Below are 21,831 nucleotides of genomic sequence, written 5' to 3'. Positions count from 1 at the left end.
TGAGTAACACAGAGCAAAAACAGAGGCTATTGTGATCCATGTGGGAAACTGCATAGAGCCTGAAGCCAATGAGAGTATGTAGGCTCTTCAGGGTTGACTGTAAAAATGATGTCAGTCTTGTGTAATCTCAAAGAGTAGGACGAGCACAAAGTTGAAACAGATAAAGGGGTCCAAAGGCTCTTTAGAAAGGGGCTATCAAAAAAGCAGGAGAAAAAATTGTAATGAAATGAGTCTGAAAGGGTTAGCCTCCTAACTGGTTTCCTAACTTCCAATTTCCCTGTCTTTCCAGAGCAGCCAATGATCCTTTCAGAGGTCAGATTATGTTGCTGCTCTGTTCAAAATCCTCCACTGGCCTCCCATTTCACTCAGCATAGAAGCCAGAGTTAGGCAAAGTCTCCCATTAGGACTCTAAGCTTGTCTCCTACTACTCTCCCGCTGGTTCACTAATTCTCCAGCTACAATGGCCCTCCTTGTGTCCCTCAAACTTGCTAAGCATTATTTACGGGAACCTCTCTCTGGAAGGCTCTTCCAGACAACCAAGCAGCTGGCTCCTTCACTTCTTTCTGGCCTCTGCCAAAATGTCACCTTGTCTAAGAGAACCTCCCTGACCACACTATGTAAGATAGCATCGTCCCCTACCAGGTGAACTAGGTCTCTATCTTACTAGAACATAAAGTCCCTGATGGGAAGGACCTTGCTTGGTTCTCCCGAGTCCAGAACAGTATGAATTCCCCAGGCCAGGTACCAAGTATTTGTTGATACAGGAGATGGAGAGACAAAAAGCATGAAAGCAGTTGGCAGTTCGGTAATTTTGAGGACAGGAAAAAGGGGGACAGACACTAGGGTAGCATTCGTAGGAGTCCCAGACTCCAGAAATGTGGTGTGGTTGCACCTGCTACTGCACACCCCCCCGTCCCCATCACACTTCAGATGTTGAGTACTACCCAGTCTAAGTCTCTAGCAGCGAGAAAGTGGAAGATTAACAATTTTAGATAGTACACACTTATCCTCCTCAGAGGGTCTGAAGCTAAATGAGAGCAGGCTTATGGTTAAAAGATTTAGAATACTAGATAGAAGCATCCTTATTTGAATTGCTAACCTCAGATACCACAGGTCTCCCTAAGGTCCCATTCTTACTTTTTTAATACTCATTCTCAAGCTATTCGTGAAGGTATGACTTAGACTAAATATTTATGATCTCAAAAGTAGCCTTACAGAAAAAGATTGCTTTAATATACTTTTTCTTCATTCACTAAGATAAATGTTACCTTAGAGATTATGTAAGTCAGCAAGTATCTCATTTTTAAGGCTATAAGGGAGGCCAGTTGACTATTCATAAGCCATAAACAACATCAGTGTAAAATGGTACTAAAACAGTAGTGAAATATTGGCTGCAATTTTTAAAGATTGCACATTTAAAAAGGACAAAATGATTTTTCCAAAAAACGCAAAACTAGGTAGATCCTATTCTTTCACAAATTTCAAGAAAAATACAGATTATATCCTCAATGTGATAATTTTCATTCCGAATTATTTAGGAAATAAAGCAATGACCTGTTAAATTAATAGGTTATCTATGGAACTTAGAATAAATAGATCTTAAAAGTAATGAACCACAAAATTCCCTAATCAAAGTATGCCAGTAAGAACACCCTTCTACTGAGTTTAACTGTGACTCTTCAGTTACAGGGGGTCTAAGGAAAGCATGGGTTACACAACCTAGTCAGGGACCCTCTGCCTCAGTCTCTGGTCTTGAGCTATCCTCCAGGAAGCTCACGAAGATTCTTCAGATTCTCTGTGAAGCATCTGACATCAGAAAAGTACAACAAAGGAGGCTTAAAAGTTAAGCACAGATTTTTAGGTATTGGGCCCTGACTCGGGATGGCGAGGTGCTCGGACTGCAGAAAAGAGCAGTAGCTACCGGCCTGGGCTCTGGAGGTGGCGTGCCGTTGAGTGTGGATCCCCGGCTTGCCAATGTGACCCAGAGCAAAGCTGCGTAAACGCCTCACGCCCGTTTCCCTGTATGTAAAATGGCAGCATTTGTGCAGGAGGCTATTCACATCATCTACACAAAGTGCTTAGCCTGTATCAAGTACTTTGTAATTATTAATTTATGTGTGATGACGCTCCTCTTAATGCCTAAGGAAAGTATCAGTGCTTACACCTAATGATCTGAAAAGCAATTTGGAAATTACGCGGTCCTTGTAACTCTGACTTAAATTACGAGAATCTCAGGGTCTTCCTGCAGGGAACCCACACCCGGACTTAGGTTACTGATTCTGGAACCAGTTTTCCTAGGATATAGTGGTTAAGAAAGCTGTGCCACAGACAGACACTGTATAAGCACATACGCACATTTCTTAAATTTCCAGTTGGGAACTATTAATATTACACAGCTCAATAGTGATACTTTGAATTCAGAGAATACAGATGAAATATGCCTACATTTAGTGTAACATCTGTAGGCTGAAGTGTTTTTCTAACAAAATGGGAAAATGTTAAAGTAGTTAAGACAAAAAGCACGACAGTAAACTCCCAACTGAGAGTCTAAGGGACAAAATTATCAGTCTGTTGAAAAGGAAATTACATTGTAAGGATAGAGACAATTTCCTTTTTGACATTTTTGACATGTACTGATGAGAGAAATACAGGAATACGGTCACAACTTCCCTTCCTGCACGAAAACACTCTTTATGGTATTATTATAATGCTTATTCTTTAAAAGAAAGATTATTTTTCAAGAATGTTGCAAAGATTATTTTTAGGTAGGTGGTATTAATTATGCTAATAAAGTATCTCTTTTTTTGGTCTATGAGCGCAACATCATCTTTTGAAAATATAAAGGTTGATATGGGATTTGGGCAACAGAGTCTGGACAGTGGTAGAGGTTAGAAGAAAGCAGCAGCTGTGTGTGATAGGGCAGTTCTCTGAACCATGGGGAAGGAAAAATGGCAATGAGCGAAGACTTACAGAAACTCTCCTTTCTTATTCAGTTAATTTTACAAAGGGAACTTCATTCAAAATTTAATCCTAATACATAATACATATATATAAAATCTAACTTGATAAAATGGAAAACATCTCTCATGTCATAAATGTGGTACTTACATAGACTCAATAATTTACTAATAATTTTTACTAAATGGAAAAATATGGTGTTCATAATCACTTAAAGTTCAGTCAGTATTTCAACAAAGTTGCTAATTTATGTTAATAATTTATTATAAAAACCAACTAAGGGTAATTTGATTAATTTTGTTACCACAGAGTTCAGATAATTGCTATTGACAAGTTTGGATCATTTAATGAAAAAGAAGTTCTAACAGTTATTGTGAAAAACTAATCTTTTCTAAGACCGAAAGATTACATGCTCATAAGACTGCAGAAATGATCCAGAGTTGCTGTACAGATCGAAGACTATGGGTAAGAGAGTGAGGACAATATACCCACTTTTGGTCTAGGGGCAAGATCATGCATATTAGAACACCGATTCACTGTAACACAACCATAACATTTCAAGTACATTATAGAATTTTCATCAACCAGATTTTTAAAATTTCAAGTAGAAAAAGGTAATTCCAAAATATGATGCTCTGATCAATTTCAATATTCAAAAAGTTCAGTCCCCATTCAGAAACAGATAAACAGTATATTTATTAAATGAGTTAAGACAAATAAACTTTACAAATAGACAAATAATAAAAGGCTCAGTGGCTAAAATAGATGGTAAGCATCATTGAAAGAAATCAACACCATCACGGTATCTCAGTTGGCTTACACGTGTAAAAAGAAATTTTCAAAGAGCAATTTCACAGAAATGAAGCCAGTTTTTTTTTTCTTATAAACAAATCACCATTTCTTGGTTCAAAACTGACATCTGTTATGAAAATTACCATATCACATATTTGTAAGATGACAAGGAGTAACTCATCTTCAAAGTGCAATAAGTCTATTTACAACCACAAAAAAGGCAATGATGAGGAGAAAAGGATTTTTAAAAAATATACAAAGATTAAAAACATTTGGGATGCAAAATTAAACAATTTTTTGGTTAGAGGATAAAAGAGAAAAAATGATTGAATTACAGATGCTGATTTCAGCTATACATACTATATAATGGGATCCAAGATCTTTTAACAGCTTGCTTGCATTTTTTTCTACTTACATAATGCTCTGGAAATTTCTGGTAGAAATTACAGTGTCTCAAAGAGAGAAATACACACTAAGCATGTCTTGCTACTACTTCATGGATGTCATTAAGACCCGTTTATGGATTAGAGTTGGTGTAAAAAGCCATTGCCTTGAGTTGAAAAATGAATACTGTAAAAGCTCAATACAAATCCTCCAAAGCACATGCACATCTAAATCTTTTGGAAATTACATTCATATTTAAGCATAACCAAAATAAAAAAGAAAACTGAAAACATTTCCCTTTTCTCTATTCCCTATGCCTTGTAGGCTTCTCCAGTTGCTAGGGTCAATTTTTAAGAGTTGAAAGGGTTCTTCAAGATAGTCTAGTCCACCACCCTCATTTAGGGTAAATGATTTTCCCAAGGTCATGCAGCACGTTAATGGCAAAACCAAGACTAGAAACCAGGTCATGACTCCTAGCCTCGTATGCTTTCCAGCATATCATGCTACCTCTTTTTACAGTATGATTCCCTATAAATACCTGATGAATAAATGTACAACTACAAATGCTGACAGAGCCAATGTGTTTCTAAAGACTTGCAGAGGATTACTGCAAAGGATTGATGGAGAGAAAAAGATTTTCCCCCACCCACCGAAAGTATCAAGCACCATCAACTAAACATTTCTTTGCTAGGTCAGCATGCTCAGATGTCATAGTCCTCGTAAACTTTATGTCAGCCTGAGGATCGTATACCTGGTGAAATCTGGGCCCTAACACAATGCCAGTTCCTAAAAGGTAAAGACAGAGGCAAAAAAGGGGAGAAGTTCGATAAAAGAAACAAAGACTTAAATAACCCAATTGTCTTAGAGATGGGCATTCCGAAAGCATATGGTTAATTATTGTATTTAATTATACATATTTTAGGACCGTTTCCACCTTTTCATATAATCTCACTTTACCTAATTTATTTGGCCACTTACAAATAAAATAAATGTATCAAAGATAATGGTGATCATTATTACTGTTTTTTTTAGACTGTGAGACTATTTTAGGCAATCCAAATTCTATGGAGAATATGTCAAATGGTGAAATTGCAATGATTTTCTTAATGTGATTCTATTAGATATTTACCACTGGGGGAATTAAAGCGGTATTTCATGGGGCTGTTACCATCTTGAAATTTATTCCAATTGTGGTTAAAGAGAACAGACTGATGCACTATATATGCAGAATTAAGTAAAGAAGCTGAAATTTCTTTTTTTAAAAAAACATTGCTGTGTATTTATTTAATAAAAGGGCATATTTATGTTTACAAACAAGTCTGAAAAACAAAAGGAAAACATGTATGCTTCTACCTGTTAACCTTTTTCAAAATGCCAACAGCCCTCATGCTGTATGAAGGTTTCTAAGGATTTATTAGAAAAATCAATACAGTTCACTCACAGTTCACCAAGACATCACTGAGCTAACATGTTTAGACAAAAACAAAAAAGACTAAGGTTCTCTTGTAGTTTGATAGTTTGATTTAATTTGATTTGCCTGAAATAACAAAAGCATTTCAAGCATCCTTCATTATGTAGTTGATGTCCCACATTAAACAGTCTACTAAATTCTGAACAAAGGTTATTAGCAAGTTTTCAAAAATTTTAAAAATTAAACAGTTGTTTCAAAACCATTAAGTAGTAAATGTATTTAAGAAACTAATTAGGACAGATGCCATAACTTCATTAAACACCACTGCTCATGTTTTTTTGTTTTGTTTTGTTTTGTTTTTTTGGTTTTTTTTAAACAAAGCATTAGTGTTATCTATTTGGCTATTAGTATTAGCAATTTATCTACAATATTTAACAAGGTAAATTGTAGGCAAAAATTTAGTACAGTTTCAATAGAAACACCCCTTTTTGTTTTCCTGAAAATACAGCAGTATTTGAAGGACTAATTTTTCTCTGCATCAGTTATAAGGAAGCTTCCCATCTATGAACAGGAACAAAAAAAGTATCTACAAACCTTGTAAACAGATCTGTATCATTTATAAACATAAATAATCCAAATTATTAACAGCCAACAGCAGAAATTAAAGTATCAATTCAATGATCCAGGGCTCTTTGCTTGCTTGCCCAGCTGTACTCCTCCCCCTCTCCCACCAAGGATTGAGATAAACTAAAGCTCTGCTAATACACTGTTCAGGACCATTCTTAGGTACTACAGATGATCCACAGGTCAGCATATGCTGAGTTACTGTTTATCTGTCAGTTCATTTCTCCCACCCCCCAAAAAGCACCCTCAGTCTGGCAGAAAGCTTTGCTTTTTTTTTTTTTAAAAAAATAAATCTACATTCGTACAAGTGTGTCTTCTGTTGAAGTCCAAAGACAAGAATACGATCTTGTCCATCACAATATGTGAAAAGACCCAGTTTCAATTTGTTTCTTTACAATGCAGCTAGTGTGTTAACATTCAGCTTACAATCAGAGTGATGTTTCCAAACTATGTAGTGGGCTTCCTGGGGATGAAGAGGTAGCAGACTTGTTCATTTCTATGGTAAGGTGAATCCCGCTGTCAACAGCATTGTTATTTTTGTTGGGAGAGGGTGGAGGACTGGAGTTACGTTTTGTAGGAGCATCATCTTCAGCATCAGTATCATCAATAAGGGGGATATGAGGCTCTGAATCTTCTATCCTAAACTCAGGATGTGTCATAAAGTTGTGAATCGAACTTCTTGATTCCGGTTTTTCTAACCCTTCATATAAAGAACTACGAAATGCATTCACCACTCGAATCTGTAAATATCAGAAAACACAGAAAGACGTCAGTATACTATTAGCTTAATTTAAAAATGTTTCATTTATGAGTTTGAATCCACAAACAGCTAGGTATGAGTGAATCATATTTGCATGTAATGCAGTGGAACTTGCAATACACTGTAAAAAAAATGAATATTTTAGTAGGACACTACAGAACAACAAAACCACATATTCTAAGAATTAAAAGTTACAGAATTCAAAGTAATACTGAGAAAATCTCATTGTCACTGGCTAAAAATTTAATAGCCATTTTATAGGACTTTTTTCCCTAAGGAAACAAACACAAACAAACAAAACAAAAACTTGATCATACACAAGCTTTAGCTGATTTTTAAAATTAAAAAAAAAAAAAGTAATTTTTGAAAACAATTCAAGTAAGTTAAACAAAGTCAAGCACAAAGGGTTACTATTTATCATGCTAGGAATTAGGGTGTCACCAACTATGAAAAAGCCAAGCAAATATAAGCTGAATGCCACAATGAACTCACATCTACCCCACTATTCCCTTAAAAAATAAAAAAAGACAAAACCCAAATATCTATAAAATGCCATTAAACAGCTATAAATATTTGAGTATATGCCATTTGTCTATAAAGCATTAGTGTTTTTCTCTACAAATATTAAAACTTAAATCACTTTATATACTACAGTTCACTGGGAAGAACAGGCTTAAAACAAAAAACCCAAACCCTCTGGGATTCTTCTGTCAACAATTTCACAAAAACACAAGGTTTTTTGGTATTTCTGCCCTTAAACATATAGCCCAACCACTCGCCCCCTCCCCATACAGAAGTCTGCTGTATAGATGCAAAGAGGTTAATGGGTAATTAACGCAAAAACACTGCTGCACACATTGACATTAGGTCTTATTAACCCAGTGTCATACAGACTTTCAAAACAAAAAAAGGGACAAAATCCAAATAGTTGAGCATCTACTCAATATCAATTCAAACACAGGTTTGCTTTTGCATTGATTCTAATGAATACTGTTTAGTAATGAAGGCATCATTTATCATAAATGTTAAGAGAAATCACGAATACTGACATTCCAGAAAAACAGTCATCAAAATCATCTCATAAGACAATGATGATGGAAAAATTAACAAATTTCTTCAAATGGACATTTCAATACATTTTTTAAAAAGGTAACATTTATTTATGCCCACCTTTTTTCTTTAATTGTATATATCTAAGATGTACAAGTTGATGATTTGATATACATATACACACTGAAATAATCATGACAGTTGAGCTGATTAACATAATCCATCACTACACATTGTCACCGTGTGTGTGTGTGGGGGGGGTAAGAATAATTAGGATTCTACCCTCTTAGCAAATTTCAGGTATGTAAGTACAGTATTGTTACCTAAAGTCACCATGCTATACATTACATCTCCAGAACTTACTGGTCTTGCATTAACTGAAACTTTGCACCCCCTCATAAACATTTCCCCATTTCTCTCTATCCCTAACCACCATTCTACTCTCCATTTCTAGGAGTTTGACTATTTTAAGACTCCCACTTCTGGGAATTTACCCAGAGGATTAAAATCAGGATTTTTTTTTTTAAGATTTTATTTATTTATTTGACAGAGACACAGGGAGAGAGAGAGAGAACACAAGCAGGGGGAGTGGGAGAGGGAGAAGCAGGCTTCCCGAGGAGCAGAGAGCCCGATGCGGGGCTCGATCCCGGGACCCCGGGATCATGACCTAAGCCGAAGGCAGACATTTAATGACTGAGACACCCAGGTGCCCCTAAAATATACCTGTACTCCTTTATTCCTTGCAGCATTATAAATAGCCAAGATAGGGAGACAACATTAAGTGTCCACTGACAAATGAACAGATAAAGAAAATGTGGCATATATACATACAAGGAATTTTTTTTTTTAAAGATTTTCATTTGTCAGAGAGAAAGCACAAGCAGGCGGAGCAGCACACAGGGAGAAGCAGGCTCCCTGCTGAGAAAGCCCGATGCGGGGATCGATCCCAGGACCTTGGGATCACCACCTGAGCCGAAGGCAGACACTTAACCGACTGAGTCACCCAGGTGTCCCCACATACAGGAAATATTGTTCGGCCTTAAGAAGAAGGGAATTCTGCCATTTGCAACAACATATGCTCAGTTCTGATTAAAACAGATTAAAATCTCTCTCCTCAAAGCTGTCTTCCGGCATTTACCAAGCCCTGTCTGCTGTAGGCTGCTTTACTTCTTGCTCACTTAGCTCTGTAAGAGTATAGCATGGTAAAGCGAAGAAGACAGAGGTTAAAGGTCTGGGTGTGAATTCCAGCTCTGTCACCTGCTAGCTGAGGAACCGTTCCTACGCAAATCAATTTCCTCAACTATAAAATGGGAAATAACAGTGGTACCTACCTTACAGGGTTGTTATGGGACATTCATTAGTGAGTTAATACATGTACAAACCTAAAACAGTGTTAGTTCACAAGTATCAATGTCATGCCAGGGCTTGTCACACTTTAATGTGCATGCAAAGCACCTGGGGATCTTGTTAAACTGCAGATTCTGAGTCAGGAGGGGCCTTCAGTGGGTCTGAGATTTAATGTAAAGTCTGGAACACAATTATACAGAAACAGAGTAAAGACAGCATACCTAAGGTCATGTGACAACCTCCAAATGAAGAGTCAATTATTCAAAATTTTGCTGAAATAAAAATGAATACACATACCACCCACGAGATAAATCTGTCTAGAAAGTTTAACATGAAGCTAATCATAAGGAAACAATTAGATCCATAATGTAGGATGAGACAACTGGCCTGGTTTCTTTAAAAAAAAAAAAAGTCAATGTCATAACATAAATAAATAAATAAATGTAGAGAAAATGGGTCAAAAATGCTATAATATAGGACATTTTGGGGGCAACTGGAGAAATCCAAATAGGGATTGTAGACCATAGAATGAGATCAATGTTAAACTTCTTGGATAATACAGTATGATTATAGAGGAGACTTATTTTTAGGAGGTACATGCTGAAGTATTAAGAGATGAAATGTCAGCATCTTTGTCACTTTCAAATGGTACAGAAAAAATGTATATACTAATATAAACATATATATAAACAGATAAAGCAGACATCATAAACTATTAAGCAGTGGTAAATCCACGTGAAGGGTATTCATGTATTAATCTTTCCACTTGTCTGTCGGTTTGAAATTTTTCAAATATAAAATTCTGAGGGAGTCTTCCAGGGTAAAGTTCCATTTTGCATCCTTCTTTTAGGATATACAGAGACTCCTGCCCCTACCGTCCACTCCAGTCTCATCAACACCTGACATTTTATTAGTTTTAGTGCCTGTCACTGAGGCCTGCTTTCCTCAACTGGTACATGTCTACCAAAGGTCAGCTTGGGAGTTACTTCCTTTGGGTAATTTTTCCTGATTTCCCAGAGTGGGTGACAGATTCTGTTGTAATATTCCATGTTTCATTACCACGTAGAAATTCGCAACTACGTTTTTGTTCCTATACTAGACTGCCAAGTCTGGACCTCCTAGCATGGCCTTGGCATACGGTAGGCCTTCGGAAGCCAAGTGTTTACAGATCACAACCAAAGAAACATTAATCAGTAGCAGGAGATGAAAGGATGAGTGGTAATAAGCCCTCAAGAGCCAGGAATGATGTGAAATCCATAGATACAGGGAGGGAGGGATGTAACTGGGACATTAGCTGTCCTAGGCATAATGCCAGGCAATTTATAGAACACCGTTTCATTTGGGTAAGGTGCAGAACCAGGGTAATTTTTAAAAGAAAGTTTCCTATCTGTCCATGTATGTAAATGTAACATCCTGTCTAACAGAGTTGTTTTGTCCTTGGAGTACTTGTTTATTCTTTGCCACACATCATGCTACCTCTGCTTATTAGCCATGGACAAGTCATTTAAACTTCCAGTTTTCACACCTGCAAAATGGGATAGTGGTTCCTGTTCTGCCTGTTCTACAACACTGTCAAAAATGACAAATGAAAATTACTTAAGCAAACAGTGAACAAAACAGGCACTGAGTAAACTGTCCTCCTTAAAATAGCATTGTTTTCTTCTTCAGTTCATCCCCTCTCCAGCTTTCTCTTGTTTCCTAGTCCTTAACTGGCAGCGGACCAAATGGAAAAGATGGGTCTCTGCCCAAATACAAGATTAAGCATAGGTATTCCAGCTGATTTTGGGGATGGGGTGGGTTTTTATCTTTACTGCCTCCAATATTCTGAGAATCTACCATGAAATCAAGACTGTAACGCACAGTAAGGACGACAAGAGGTTAAAAGGCTTTGGGGGAATTTGCCATTTACTAAAAACCTGAAAGAAGATGTATTATTCTAGTCAATTAACAGAAATTATGACATGTAATGGTTTAAGAATTAATCAATGGTACACTTTCCCTACTTCCTTGGAAAACTTAATTGAACATTTCTTATCGAGGATGCACTTTTAAATTGATTATATAAATGAAAAAAAAACACATAAATACCACAGAACTTTGAAGCTTACACAGGGACCCCTTCTCAAAAATAAATAAGTAAATAAATAAATAAATTCAAAGCAAGGCCACAAAATCTAGGCTAAGAAGGCAAATAACTGGCTATATACTGAGATCTTTTCTTCAGGGTACCAACTTGAAAAAACTTTGTCAACTGAGCGAGATAAAAAAGTCAAAATGTTAGATTCATTTTTAGCTTTAAAAATGTAATTTCTTGGTTCTGTTAGATCAGTTTCTCAAATCACATGCTTTTGGAAACCATGCAGGATGAACGTGTTGAAAGGCATATACTCAAAAATTTATAGTAGTTTCACAAATTCTAAGCTACCATTTTATTCCCCGTATTAACTATCAGAGTTAGCACAGAGACGAGCTCACGGATTTCCTATCTCATCTTTGGTTGCAATTGTTTCACCTGTTATCTAGCCCTCTAAGAAATAAAACAACAACGACAACACTTTGAGGTCTCAATCCACTTTACGAAAAGAAAGCTTTATGAAAAGCCCGAACGATGAATTTAAACATTAAGGAGAAAATGAGAACCGTTAGGTGTGTGAAGTAGGAAATGTTAATTTCATGCACTTAGGAACACACACTCACACCCCACAGTAGTAGAAGCAGTAGAAGAGGAAAACACTACATGTGTAGGGGTAGAAATATTTGTTACATCATGATGCTGGCTGGCGATGGAGGGTTGCCGCCTTAGAGCCCCCTGAATGGAACTTCCACTCTGGAAAGCATTCACTACATCCATCTGCAAGGAATCAGAGATTGTGACAGCTTGCTCAGCAAGAGAGAGAGAGAACAAGAGAAAGGACCATCCCATCTATCAACATATAAAAAGTAAAGAAAAAGGCACTTTTTACAGAGCAGATAAATAGGCAAGAGTAGCATTTTGAGATGAAGGTTGGGCGGGGGGAAGCTAGGAAAAAAGGAGCTGAGGGGCATATAGACACATTCCTTCACCATCAGTTAAAAACTTTCACTCATTCCAGGCACCAGTATTATTTTTCAAAAAGAGTAAGTTTTGTGGGTTGGGAAGGCTAGAAAGGAAGTTAAGGAGCGCATTCAGACCTCCTCCCCAGGTCCCAGAGCCCTGGGCCCCCGTGCTCCCACCGCTGTGCCCAGTGCCCACCGCCAGCCGCTCGTACCTCTCTGCCAGGCCCATACCTGCGTCTGGATTCTGTTCAGGCCTCTAAACCACAAGATCTGGCCGCGCCGTAGCTCCCTTTCAGCATGGTCAATCTCTTCCACGTCCTCCGCAAGCTCCTCCTCCGGGATTTCTTCCTTTTGTGTTCCATGACCAGCTTCTTTTAGGAACTTTAAACGGCTAGTTGGAATTGTTGAAATAAGCTACAACACAGGGGAAAGAACTTAGAAATAAATCAAAACCGAATAAAATTAAACCAATCAACCGTAATACAAAAGGCGTAAGAAGTCTCAAGTGTGGCCAAGTATTGTCACCAACGAGGCAATGAGATCCTGTCCGTCAAGCTTGCTTTCTCAGAGCAACAACAACAAAATAGGTTCTTTTCTCAACTACAGAAAAGATTTCAGTTTGAATGGTAAAACGTTTTCCTGAGGGGAAATAACCTGATTACAGCTTTCATATTTTAAGTAAGACATTCAAGACAGTAAAGTACACAAATATGCTCTGATATATATATTAACTTAAACTCACATTAATTATATTTATTTAAAATAAAACAAAAAATGGCAGGCGGCCTTTTTGGATGCAAAGCAAGTTCATTTTCATTAGTGCTGAAAGAGTTCAATGAGAAAAAACATACCAAAATCCAAAAAATCGTCAAGCTTAAACTGAAAATAGTTTTTCTGCTTATTAAATGTATTTGTTTTTACAAAATGAAACTCTTTAAAACTGGGTTAATACTGATTGATCATGACACCAAACAGGAACAGATGCCCCAGGAAACACAGAGAGGACAAATAGTAATAAATATGTATCAAACTGTTAAGTGTTAATAGCCATTCCTTCAGGAAGTCAGGCTCATCAGGAGGAAACAAGCACACAGAATGAGAACTGCTTAAAGACCTTCTAGTCCAACCACCGCATTTCACAGAGGTGGAACAGGTCTCCTGACAACCAGAATCAGTGCTCCTTCTACCAGGACACACGTAAAATCAATAGACAACGTCAACCAAAGCCAGGAGCTGATCCCCGTTGGGTATGCTGGCTGTTCTGAATTTCCTCTTCCTGAAATTAGCCAGATGGTCTGGGAGGTTGTGGGGTTCTGTTTTGCCTATGAGGGAACATTATGAAATAACTAGAATGGTAATCAATGAAGAAAGGTGGCCCGAGTACAGATCCTAATACTTAAAAGAAGATCTCTATTAATGAATCATGCAACAGGAGTAAGAAGAGAAACCTCAGAACCTAGAAACACAATTAAGAAAAAGGTAAGATAGGGCGCCTGGGTGGCTCAGTTGGTTAAGCGACTGCCTTCAGCTCAGGTCATGATCCTGGAGTCCCGGGATCGAGTCCCGCATCGGGCTCCCTGCTCAGCAGGGAGTCTGCTTCTCCCTCTCCCGCTCCCCCCTCTTGTGCTCTTTCTCTCTCTCACTCGCTCTCTCAAATAAATAAATAAAATCTTAAAAAAAAAAAAAGAAAAAGAAAAAGGTAAGATAAAGGCACATAAAGACTGAGTTAAGTTTCAGTAAAACCTGGACGAACATTCACTTAGACTGACTTGTAGAACGACAGTACATTAGCTCACACTGGTTGTACATCATAACATATGTTAACTTTCATTTATGATTAGTACAGACTATCAGTTACTTTTTCAGTAATGTTAACGGACTTAAAGTGAACAGTGCACACAACCGTCACCAGTTACCTTTTTAAACTAATGACATGCCTTCGTAAGTCAGCTGCCTATGCCAAACATGAAGTATATCTCATTTTCAGGCATTGTATTTTATACATATATTGTTAAAGCCAATCAATCCAAAGAACTGAAAATGTCATTTTGTGGCCCATTTATCCAGCTACCACTATTTTTTATGGAAACATTCTCTAAGTGAACTGAAACTTGAGCTTTTTTTCCTTAGCTGTATTTTGGATTAAATTAGATAATAAAATGATGAAACATCTGAAGTATATAATATTGTAGTATTTTTGTAAAAATATTTACTCTGAAAATGCTAAAATAGGTCACAGGGCAAAAGACACAGATACCAGCGTCTTAACCAGTTAAAAATGCATCCTCTTAGTAACTGTTGTAAAGCTTGTTCTAAAAAACAAATTAAAAAACTATGTAAGAAATTTTCAAGTGTTTTATTACATAGGCATAACCATCACAAACAATAACACAAGAACAAATACTACATTTAAAAAAACCCCATATCCCTGAATGCCCTTTCTTGACCCAGAACGGCAACCACTTAGAATTAAGTAACAGAACTGATTAAGGAAAACACACACTGGAAAGTTAAAAAAAAAAATCACTTTAGATTTGAACAAAAAATGATGAGCTTTTTACCTGGCCCCAGAGTAACGTTCCCATTCCTAGGAATATTGACCATAGCCACTGTTCTATTGAAAGTTCTGAACAACTGAAAGGTTTTCCACCAAACTGCACAATTATTATCTGGAGGAATAATCAAGAGTAAATTTATTTAAATCTTTTAAACTTTACATTTCATACACTTCAAAAATTACCCAAATCTGTATCCTTTAAAACTCAAGCTGAATAACGATTATCCTGATGGTGACGTGTATTATCATAGTCACAGCTGAAAATAAGACAAATGAAAATAAATTGAAATCTCTGCTCAAAATTTAAAATGCATATATATTTCATGTTTAAATTATGTTCAGTAAAAACAAACAACAACAAAAAATCTCCTGATCAGGAAGATAACTTTACATTGTTTCCAATATGATCCAAGTAACTATAGTCCCTTGTATTCAGTATAATTCTCTGAATAATTTATGCCTTTCCACGAAAGATGTGTATTTTTGTGGAAAATACCATATATTACGAAAAGTGAACATAATATTCAATCTTTCTTGTTTTCCTCCTACACAGCTGTTCATTCTTAGTTCACATTTAGATGTCAGGACAAATATGAATGGTAAGAGAGGACAAGAATGTGCAAAATTCTATGAGATATGGTGCTTACTTAGGTGGTACACCCTCAGAAATTTGCTCTCCCCTATAAATAGAAAGAAGTCCAATGACCGGCATAGATAAAATCCTTAATATAGTGCTTATGCTTCTCTCCTTAACTTTCAAGGACCTAAAACTGTACATAAGAATATTAAGAATTAAATATCAATATTCACCTTCTTGTGGGTCTGACAGACTTCTCTTTGATATGGCAGTCAGTAGCTGCTTAATATTGAAGTTGAAGAGAATCAATTTGGTATTAACATTTTAAAACTTCTTAAGGTATGAACTCCGTTCTTTGTAGCTGTACTAGATTTCAAATTCAAGTGATATATATTTGTCATTTCCACTGTTCTTCAAAGTCAAGATTATTTGTACACTTGTACAGATGGAGTCCCAACTGTTTTTTCAGTAACCCAACCAGTCAATTATAACTGATCTGGCAGTCTTGCTTTGATTTTAATAGATATCGAACTAAAATAATTTTCTTTGGTAAACCAAGAACACAAGCATGAAAGCTCAAACGTTTATTTCTGTGAGTGTTTTCCTTTTTTTTTTTTTATTAATTTAAACTTTATCTTTTGGTATAATAAGGACGTGAAAGGCATACATTAAGATGCTAGGCAAATAATCCATGATTAATATGATTGGAGTGATTCAGTTTTCTAAGAAAAAATCATCTTGCATTTTAGAGTTGTAAGGAATAAAACTGTCTAATAACGTGTGGCATTTACCTCTAAGAACAAGAGACTAAGTTTCCACATACTCTTTAATATATACCTTAGATCAACATGATACTACAGAATTGTGTAACTGGGCACAGATGCATTTCCAAAACGTGTGCTGATGGAGCCCTGAATTAGGTGCTATCTTCTAAAATTTAGAAGTAGCTGTATTAAACAGAGTCCAACAAGTTTCTTAACTGTAGGGTTTCCCAAAGCCTTTGAGCTGTTAATTAAAAAAAAAAGAAAAAAGAAAAGAAAAAAAAAAAGCAGCCAGCATCTGAGTATTTCCCTTTCAGGGAGTAAGCTCAGAGTTTCACGTGCATGGTCTGTCTTAATGCTTCAGTAATTCTGTGATGTGACCTCATATTATCATCCCCATTTCACAGATGAAGAAATTGCAGCTTGTCAGAGTCACACAATGATCTGACCCCATGATGACTGACTGACTCCTAAATTTATACTTGTAACTATAATGTTATGTTGCTTTAAGAAACTCCAAGAGGCAGTAACATAGGCAGTATTTCCTATACTTATCTGAGGATGTAAGAGCAACTGAAGGAACCAATGTTTCATGAAACATTATTTTGAAAACACCGATTCTGTGTTAACTGCTACCAAGTAGAAGAGAGGTAAAATATTTACAAAGAATTAAGGATTATTATATACTTCATGATCTGTCCAAAAAAACCAAAAAGAGGTAAGAAGAAAAATCAGCTAGTGAATGAAAGAGACAGAAATTGAATTTAATACAATTTATAATGTGAAGCCCTCCCTTCAGGTACCTCTGCTCTACAATCAATACTTTGGCTAGACTGTTTTAGAAACCTACAGAATGAGATATGTGTAAATCAAGGGCCATGTTTTCCTACCCAGCTGAAACTGTCTAAAAAAGTGCCATTCAAAGCGCTGCTCCATGATAAGAAGATAAGGAATAGGCACTAGAGTATAAATCGATGCATGTTTTGCATAGCAGTATCACTCCGGCTACTACTAAAAACACAACACTCCAGCAACAATACAAAAAACCCTCCCCTGAAACACAGTGTGATTAATGAAGCTGTTGATCTATATTCTGACACATGTTCCTTATCTCACCGTGGACTTGTAATAAATGGACCAGTAGCTGGTCCACAGACCACACTTTGAGTAGTACTGGCTTATTTACAAGGCACTGAAGAATGGTACCTCCCATTGAACTGCTTTGGGTGTATCAATCTTTGCTGGGAACAAAGTTACCAGATTTGCTTGACAGAGAGGCAGTTCAGTTTTCTGCAGTCCTCATATATTAAAAAGATAAAATAAATCCAATTTTATAGCAAGTAAAAGCTAAAATTTTAACATGTCATGAATGATGCTTTTTTATAAACCTGAATAAAATACTTCCAGAAAATACTCGTTGGAGGTAAGCAACATTTCTCCTGAAGTTTATGGAAATTGAAAACTGAAACAAACAATTATTACAGAAACAATTAAGTCTAGGGTTTTTGTACCTAGAGTACACAAGCTATGGCTGAATAAATTGTTTAAAATTCTTCAGTCTTCATTTTGAACCAAACCCCATCACTGTCTGATTCCTTTGTTGAAAAAACTGTTTAATCTTGTTTTGACGAGACAGGTGACTCTTGAACACCACGATTTGCACAAGTCCACTTATACATTTTTTCCAGTAAACACAGTACAGTACTGTAAATGCATTTTCTCCTTATGATTTCTTAGTAACACTTTTTCTCTAGCTTACATTATTCTAAGAATTATATATATAACTTGCAAAATATGTGTGGACTATTTATGTTATTGGTAAGGCTTCTGGTCTAGAGTAGACTATTAAGAGTTTTGGGGGAGTTCAAAAGTTATACTCAGATTTTCGACTGTGCAGGGGTGAGTTGGGGTGGGGAGAGTGTAAGGGTTGATGCCCCTATCCCCTGTGTTGTTCAAGAGTCAACTGTATTACAAAATCAAAAACTGGCATGTACCAACTCAGGAAGCAGCATTCAGAATCACATGCACTTTAGAATATTCATTTCAAGTACTATTATTTAATAAACTTAACCGTAGACATACAATTACTACCAATTGCTCGAAGCCATTAAGTGATCACTCTAGCTAGACTAGAAACTGCTAAACAGTAAGATTTACCTTAAATAACATTAAAATTATAATAGTTTTGATAATGATATAGAATGAACAACTGGTATCAGCTTATGTGTAAAGTATCACAACCACAGAATCAGTAGTGCAATTAAAATAGTATTAGCTTAATATACTCTGCTCGTATGTGGAATTTCAGGATAGAGTGTATTTTCACTTGACATGTGGTATTTAAAACTCTTTCTTTAGGTGTCATTAAGGTAATACATAGAAGTCCCACACATGCAGCAGTCAAACAATTTCTGGAACAAGGTAACTGTTTATCTAATATCTCCCACATGATCATCAAATTTGAAACTATCTTTTCCAATTACCCACCTGTACCACAAAAGTGCCTAAAACAATTGTGCAGAAGATGGCATTATTAAAGATTCCTTCGAACACATTTCTTTCACCGTGAATTTTCCGGGCATTTATTTCGTTGAAAAGTTGCATCAGCACAAAGGTATTAAAAACAATAGTATAATGTTCCGAAGGAGGAGCATGCAAAGGTGCATTTCTTCCACTATCAATATCAAAAAACTTTTCTCCTGAAAGAATGAAAAATTACTACTTTGTAATTATCATACAAAATAACATTTCAAGAAAAGTGTGCAGTAATACAACCCAGCCAGACCTTTATTTGATCTCGACTGACAGCATAGGAAAAGTTGGAAGAAACCTGGGGTTATCCAGTACAACTCTCTTGTTTATAGATGCAGACACTGAAGCCCCCAAATTATGATATCTAATTTAGTGGCAGAGCCAGGACAAAAAAAATCAGGACTCTTTTTACTTCCTCCCACTATCTATCACAGTGCTTCCCTAGCAACATCCACTGACAAAGAGAAGAAAGTAAAGACAAATGGGCAGTGAGAAACAGACCAACTTATGTTCTTGAAGAATTGGCAACATTAAAACATCTGGGATATTAGCTTGGAACAAAAACAACCGAAGCTGTATCAGGCATTGAATTCTTACCAGCAAATAAGAGTGTAAAGACTACTACAAGTTGATAGAATGCATGACCCAAAATATTCTTCATCATCGTGCGTGAGATGAGAGGCTTATTTCTACCATAAGGCTTCCGAAGCAAGAGAGATTCAGTGGGGGGTTCAGTTGCCAGAGCCAGGGAAGCGAGCGTATCCATTATGAGGTTTACCCACAGCATCTGCACAGCCTTAAGCGGTGAATCCTAGAAAAGATAGGTTTCCTAATAGACATTCACAACTATTCAGGGACTCAGCAATTCTCAGGAAGCCTTTTGTATTTAAAAACTCAAAGAACAGAACAGGATTACATTTTCATATTAATTAACCTACAATATTAAGCTTCAGGTTATTCAAATATTTAAGTACTTTAAAATGGTAGATTAGACACACATTTCTGCTTTAAAACAAACACGTTTTAATAAAAAAAACAAAACTGTGGACCTACTTGAGTAATACAGGCGCCCGTGAAAGCAACTATCACTGCTACCACATTAACAGTGAGCTGGAACTGAAGAAATTTGGAGATGCTGTCATAGACATTTCGTCCCCACATAACTGCTTTAACAATGCTTGTGAAGTTGTCATCTGTGAGAATGATGTCAGATGCTTCTTTAGCTACGTCAGTTCCAGCGATACCCTAATACAAAAATTTCTGTGAATTAGACTAAACGTTTAAAATATAACTTTCAAGTATCCGAAAGGGTAGTCTACGACAAACCAAAATTTACCATTATACTGAATGACTAATGACTTAAATGTACTATAAAAGAAGGTAATAGTTATTCTACAATCTCTCTCAGATTCCACCTAAGCAAAAATCAAAGAATAAGGTATTGAAAATAAAGTTCAAATTGGATTTAAAAAAAAGGAGGAATGCACAGAGGCATAACCCAAGTTCCTCCCCAAAAGTTACACAAAAAGATATATTAAAATAAAAACTCACAGAATCAAAGTTAATGGGAAAGGAGATACTGTAAGGAAATCTTAAGAGGCTGGAGAGGAGATAACCAAACAGCAAGTAGGCTGGCAGACCGCAGAGAGCTGAATCCTAAGCCAACAGGAGGGAAAGCAGAGAATTAAGTTTTTTTGCACAACAGACTCTCCTACATAAGGCTCAGTACTTGGCAGCACCAGGTAGCACTGGAAGGAGGGGTAAAGATGTGAATGAAAACAAGGATTTCTTGAAAGTCTACTAGAGACACTAAAGAAGTACCTAGAAGGTCCAAACTAAAAACAACTATGTCCACCAAGAGTAGAATGGGATGGATTAATAAATTGTAGATTAATAAAAATGAGTGAACTACAGCGATATACAACAACACAGATGAATCTCAAAAGCATAATGATGAATGAAGGATGGTGGACTCAAAATATATAAGATTCTTAGGTTCACAGTTTGGAAACAGACAGAAGTAATCTTCAGAATACTGGTTATCTTTACAGAGAGACAGGGCAATGATTAGAAGACAATGTGACTGAAGCATCTGTGGGTATAGGTAATAATCTATTTCTTGCCTTACAAAGAACAGGTCTGCTCACTTGTGATAATCAATTCAATCATTTATGACATAGGCACTTTTCTGTACGGGTGTTGTAGGTTAACAACAAAATTAAAAGAAAAGACAGCTAGATCCTCAAGGCCCCTTCCCAAGTCCATGCAGCCAAGTGGCAATTTGCCATGCCCTCTGACCTGGCAGAAGACTGCCTGCTAACTTATCAGAGTGGGTATGACAAAGAGGGTCCAAACTGGGGGATTCCAAGCACTGCTGAGTGTAGGGGTGCTACACTGAAAAAAAGGGGTTAAGGGGGGGCGCCTGGGTGGCTCAGTTGGTTAAGCGACTGCCTTCAGCTCAGGTCATGATCCCAGGGTCCTGGGATCGAGTCCCACATTGGGCTCCCTGCTCTGTGGGGAGCCTGCTTCTCCCTCTCCCACTCCCCCTGCTTGTGTTCCCTCTCTCGCTGTGTCTCTCTCTGTCAAATAAATAAATAAAATCTTAAAAAAAAAAAAAAGGGGGTTAAGGGTAACTCTGCTTAATGAGCATTGAGACCACCACCTTCTTTTCTCTACTTGTTTCCCAGAACACCAGTATTCAGGAGTGCCCTCTAGGTAGCACATTTGAAGATTCTTTTCTGGGAAATCTGATCATCTGAAGAGAAAAGACCTGAAAATACTGCAATTCAAGGTACACTAAGGAAGTGAAATAGCCAAGCCAAATCACTTTACCGAGAAGCTTCTGGTTGACAAATCCCACCCACAGGCCCAAGGCTTTCCAGCTTTCCACCAGTAAATATGCAGAGACAACCAAGAATCAATCACCTGACATCTGAGGAAAGACTAAACTAAAAGGCAAATGGAGACACAAACTCTGCAGACGAAAGCCTATTCTAAAAAGTCAAATCCTTAGAGCGGTAAAAGGTACATCAATGAAACATG

At 36.9% G+C, this 21,831-nt stretch overlaps 1 protein-coding gene across 6 annotated transcripts in view; it reads right to left on the bottom strand.

The window, feature by feature from the left end:
• Positions 1-3,629: 3,629 nt before the first annotated feature.
• The window catches only part of ATP2B1 (ATPase plasma membrane Ca2+ transporting 1), a 126,510-nt gene continuing 108,308 nt past the window's right edge, over positions 3,630-21,831 (bottom strand). For 3 of the 6 annotated variants that reach the window (XM_045872871.3, XM_045872872.3, XM_054506889.2), the window contains exons 16-22: positions 19,843-20,034; positions 19,387-19,600; positions 18,745-18,956; positions 14,924-15,031; positions 12,594-12,776; positions 12,091-12,177; positions 3,630-6,909 (exon numbers count right to left, since the gene is read on the bottom strand). In XM_045872871.3, coding sequence (XP_045728827.1) covers positions 6,598-6,909; positions 12,091-12,177; positions 12,594-12,776; positions 14,924-15,031; positions 18,745-18,956; positions 19,387-19,600; positions 19,843-20,034 — 1,308 coding nt within the window. In that variant the 3' untranslated portion in view covers positions 3,630-6,597. Of the gene's footprint in view, positions 6,910-9,434; positions 9,507-12,090; positions 12,178-12,593; positions 12,777-14,923; positions 15,032-18,744; positions 18,957-19,386; positions 19,601-19,842; positions 20,035-21,831 lie in introns of all 6 variants that reach the window. The other 3 variants (XM_045872873.3, XM_045872874.3, XR_006790588.3) reach the window with 2 other exon arrangements.

Source organism: Mirounga angustirostris, unplaced genomic scaffold (genome assembly GCF_029215605.1).
Source record: "Mirounga angustirostris isolate CCGP_5_RB_7025 unplaced genomic scaffold, mMirAng1.0.hap1 SCAF_5, whole genome shotgun sequence".
NCBI classification, from domain to species: domain Eukaryota; kingdom Metazoa; phylum Chordata; class Mammalia; order Carnivora; family Phocidae; genus Mirounga; species Mirounga angustirostris.
This window is presented reverse-complemented; position numbering and strand designations above follow the sequence as displayed.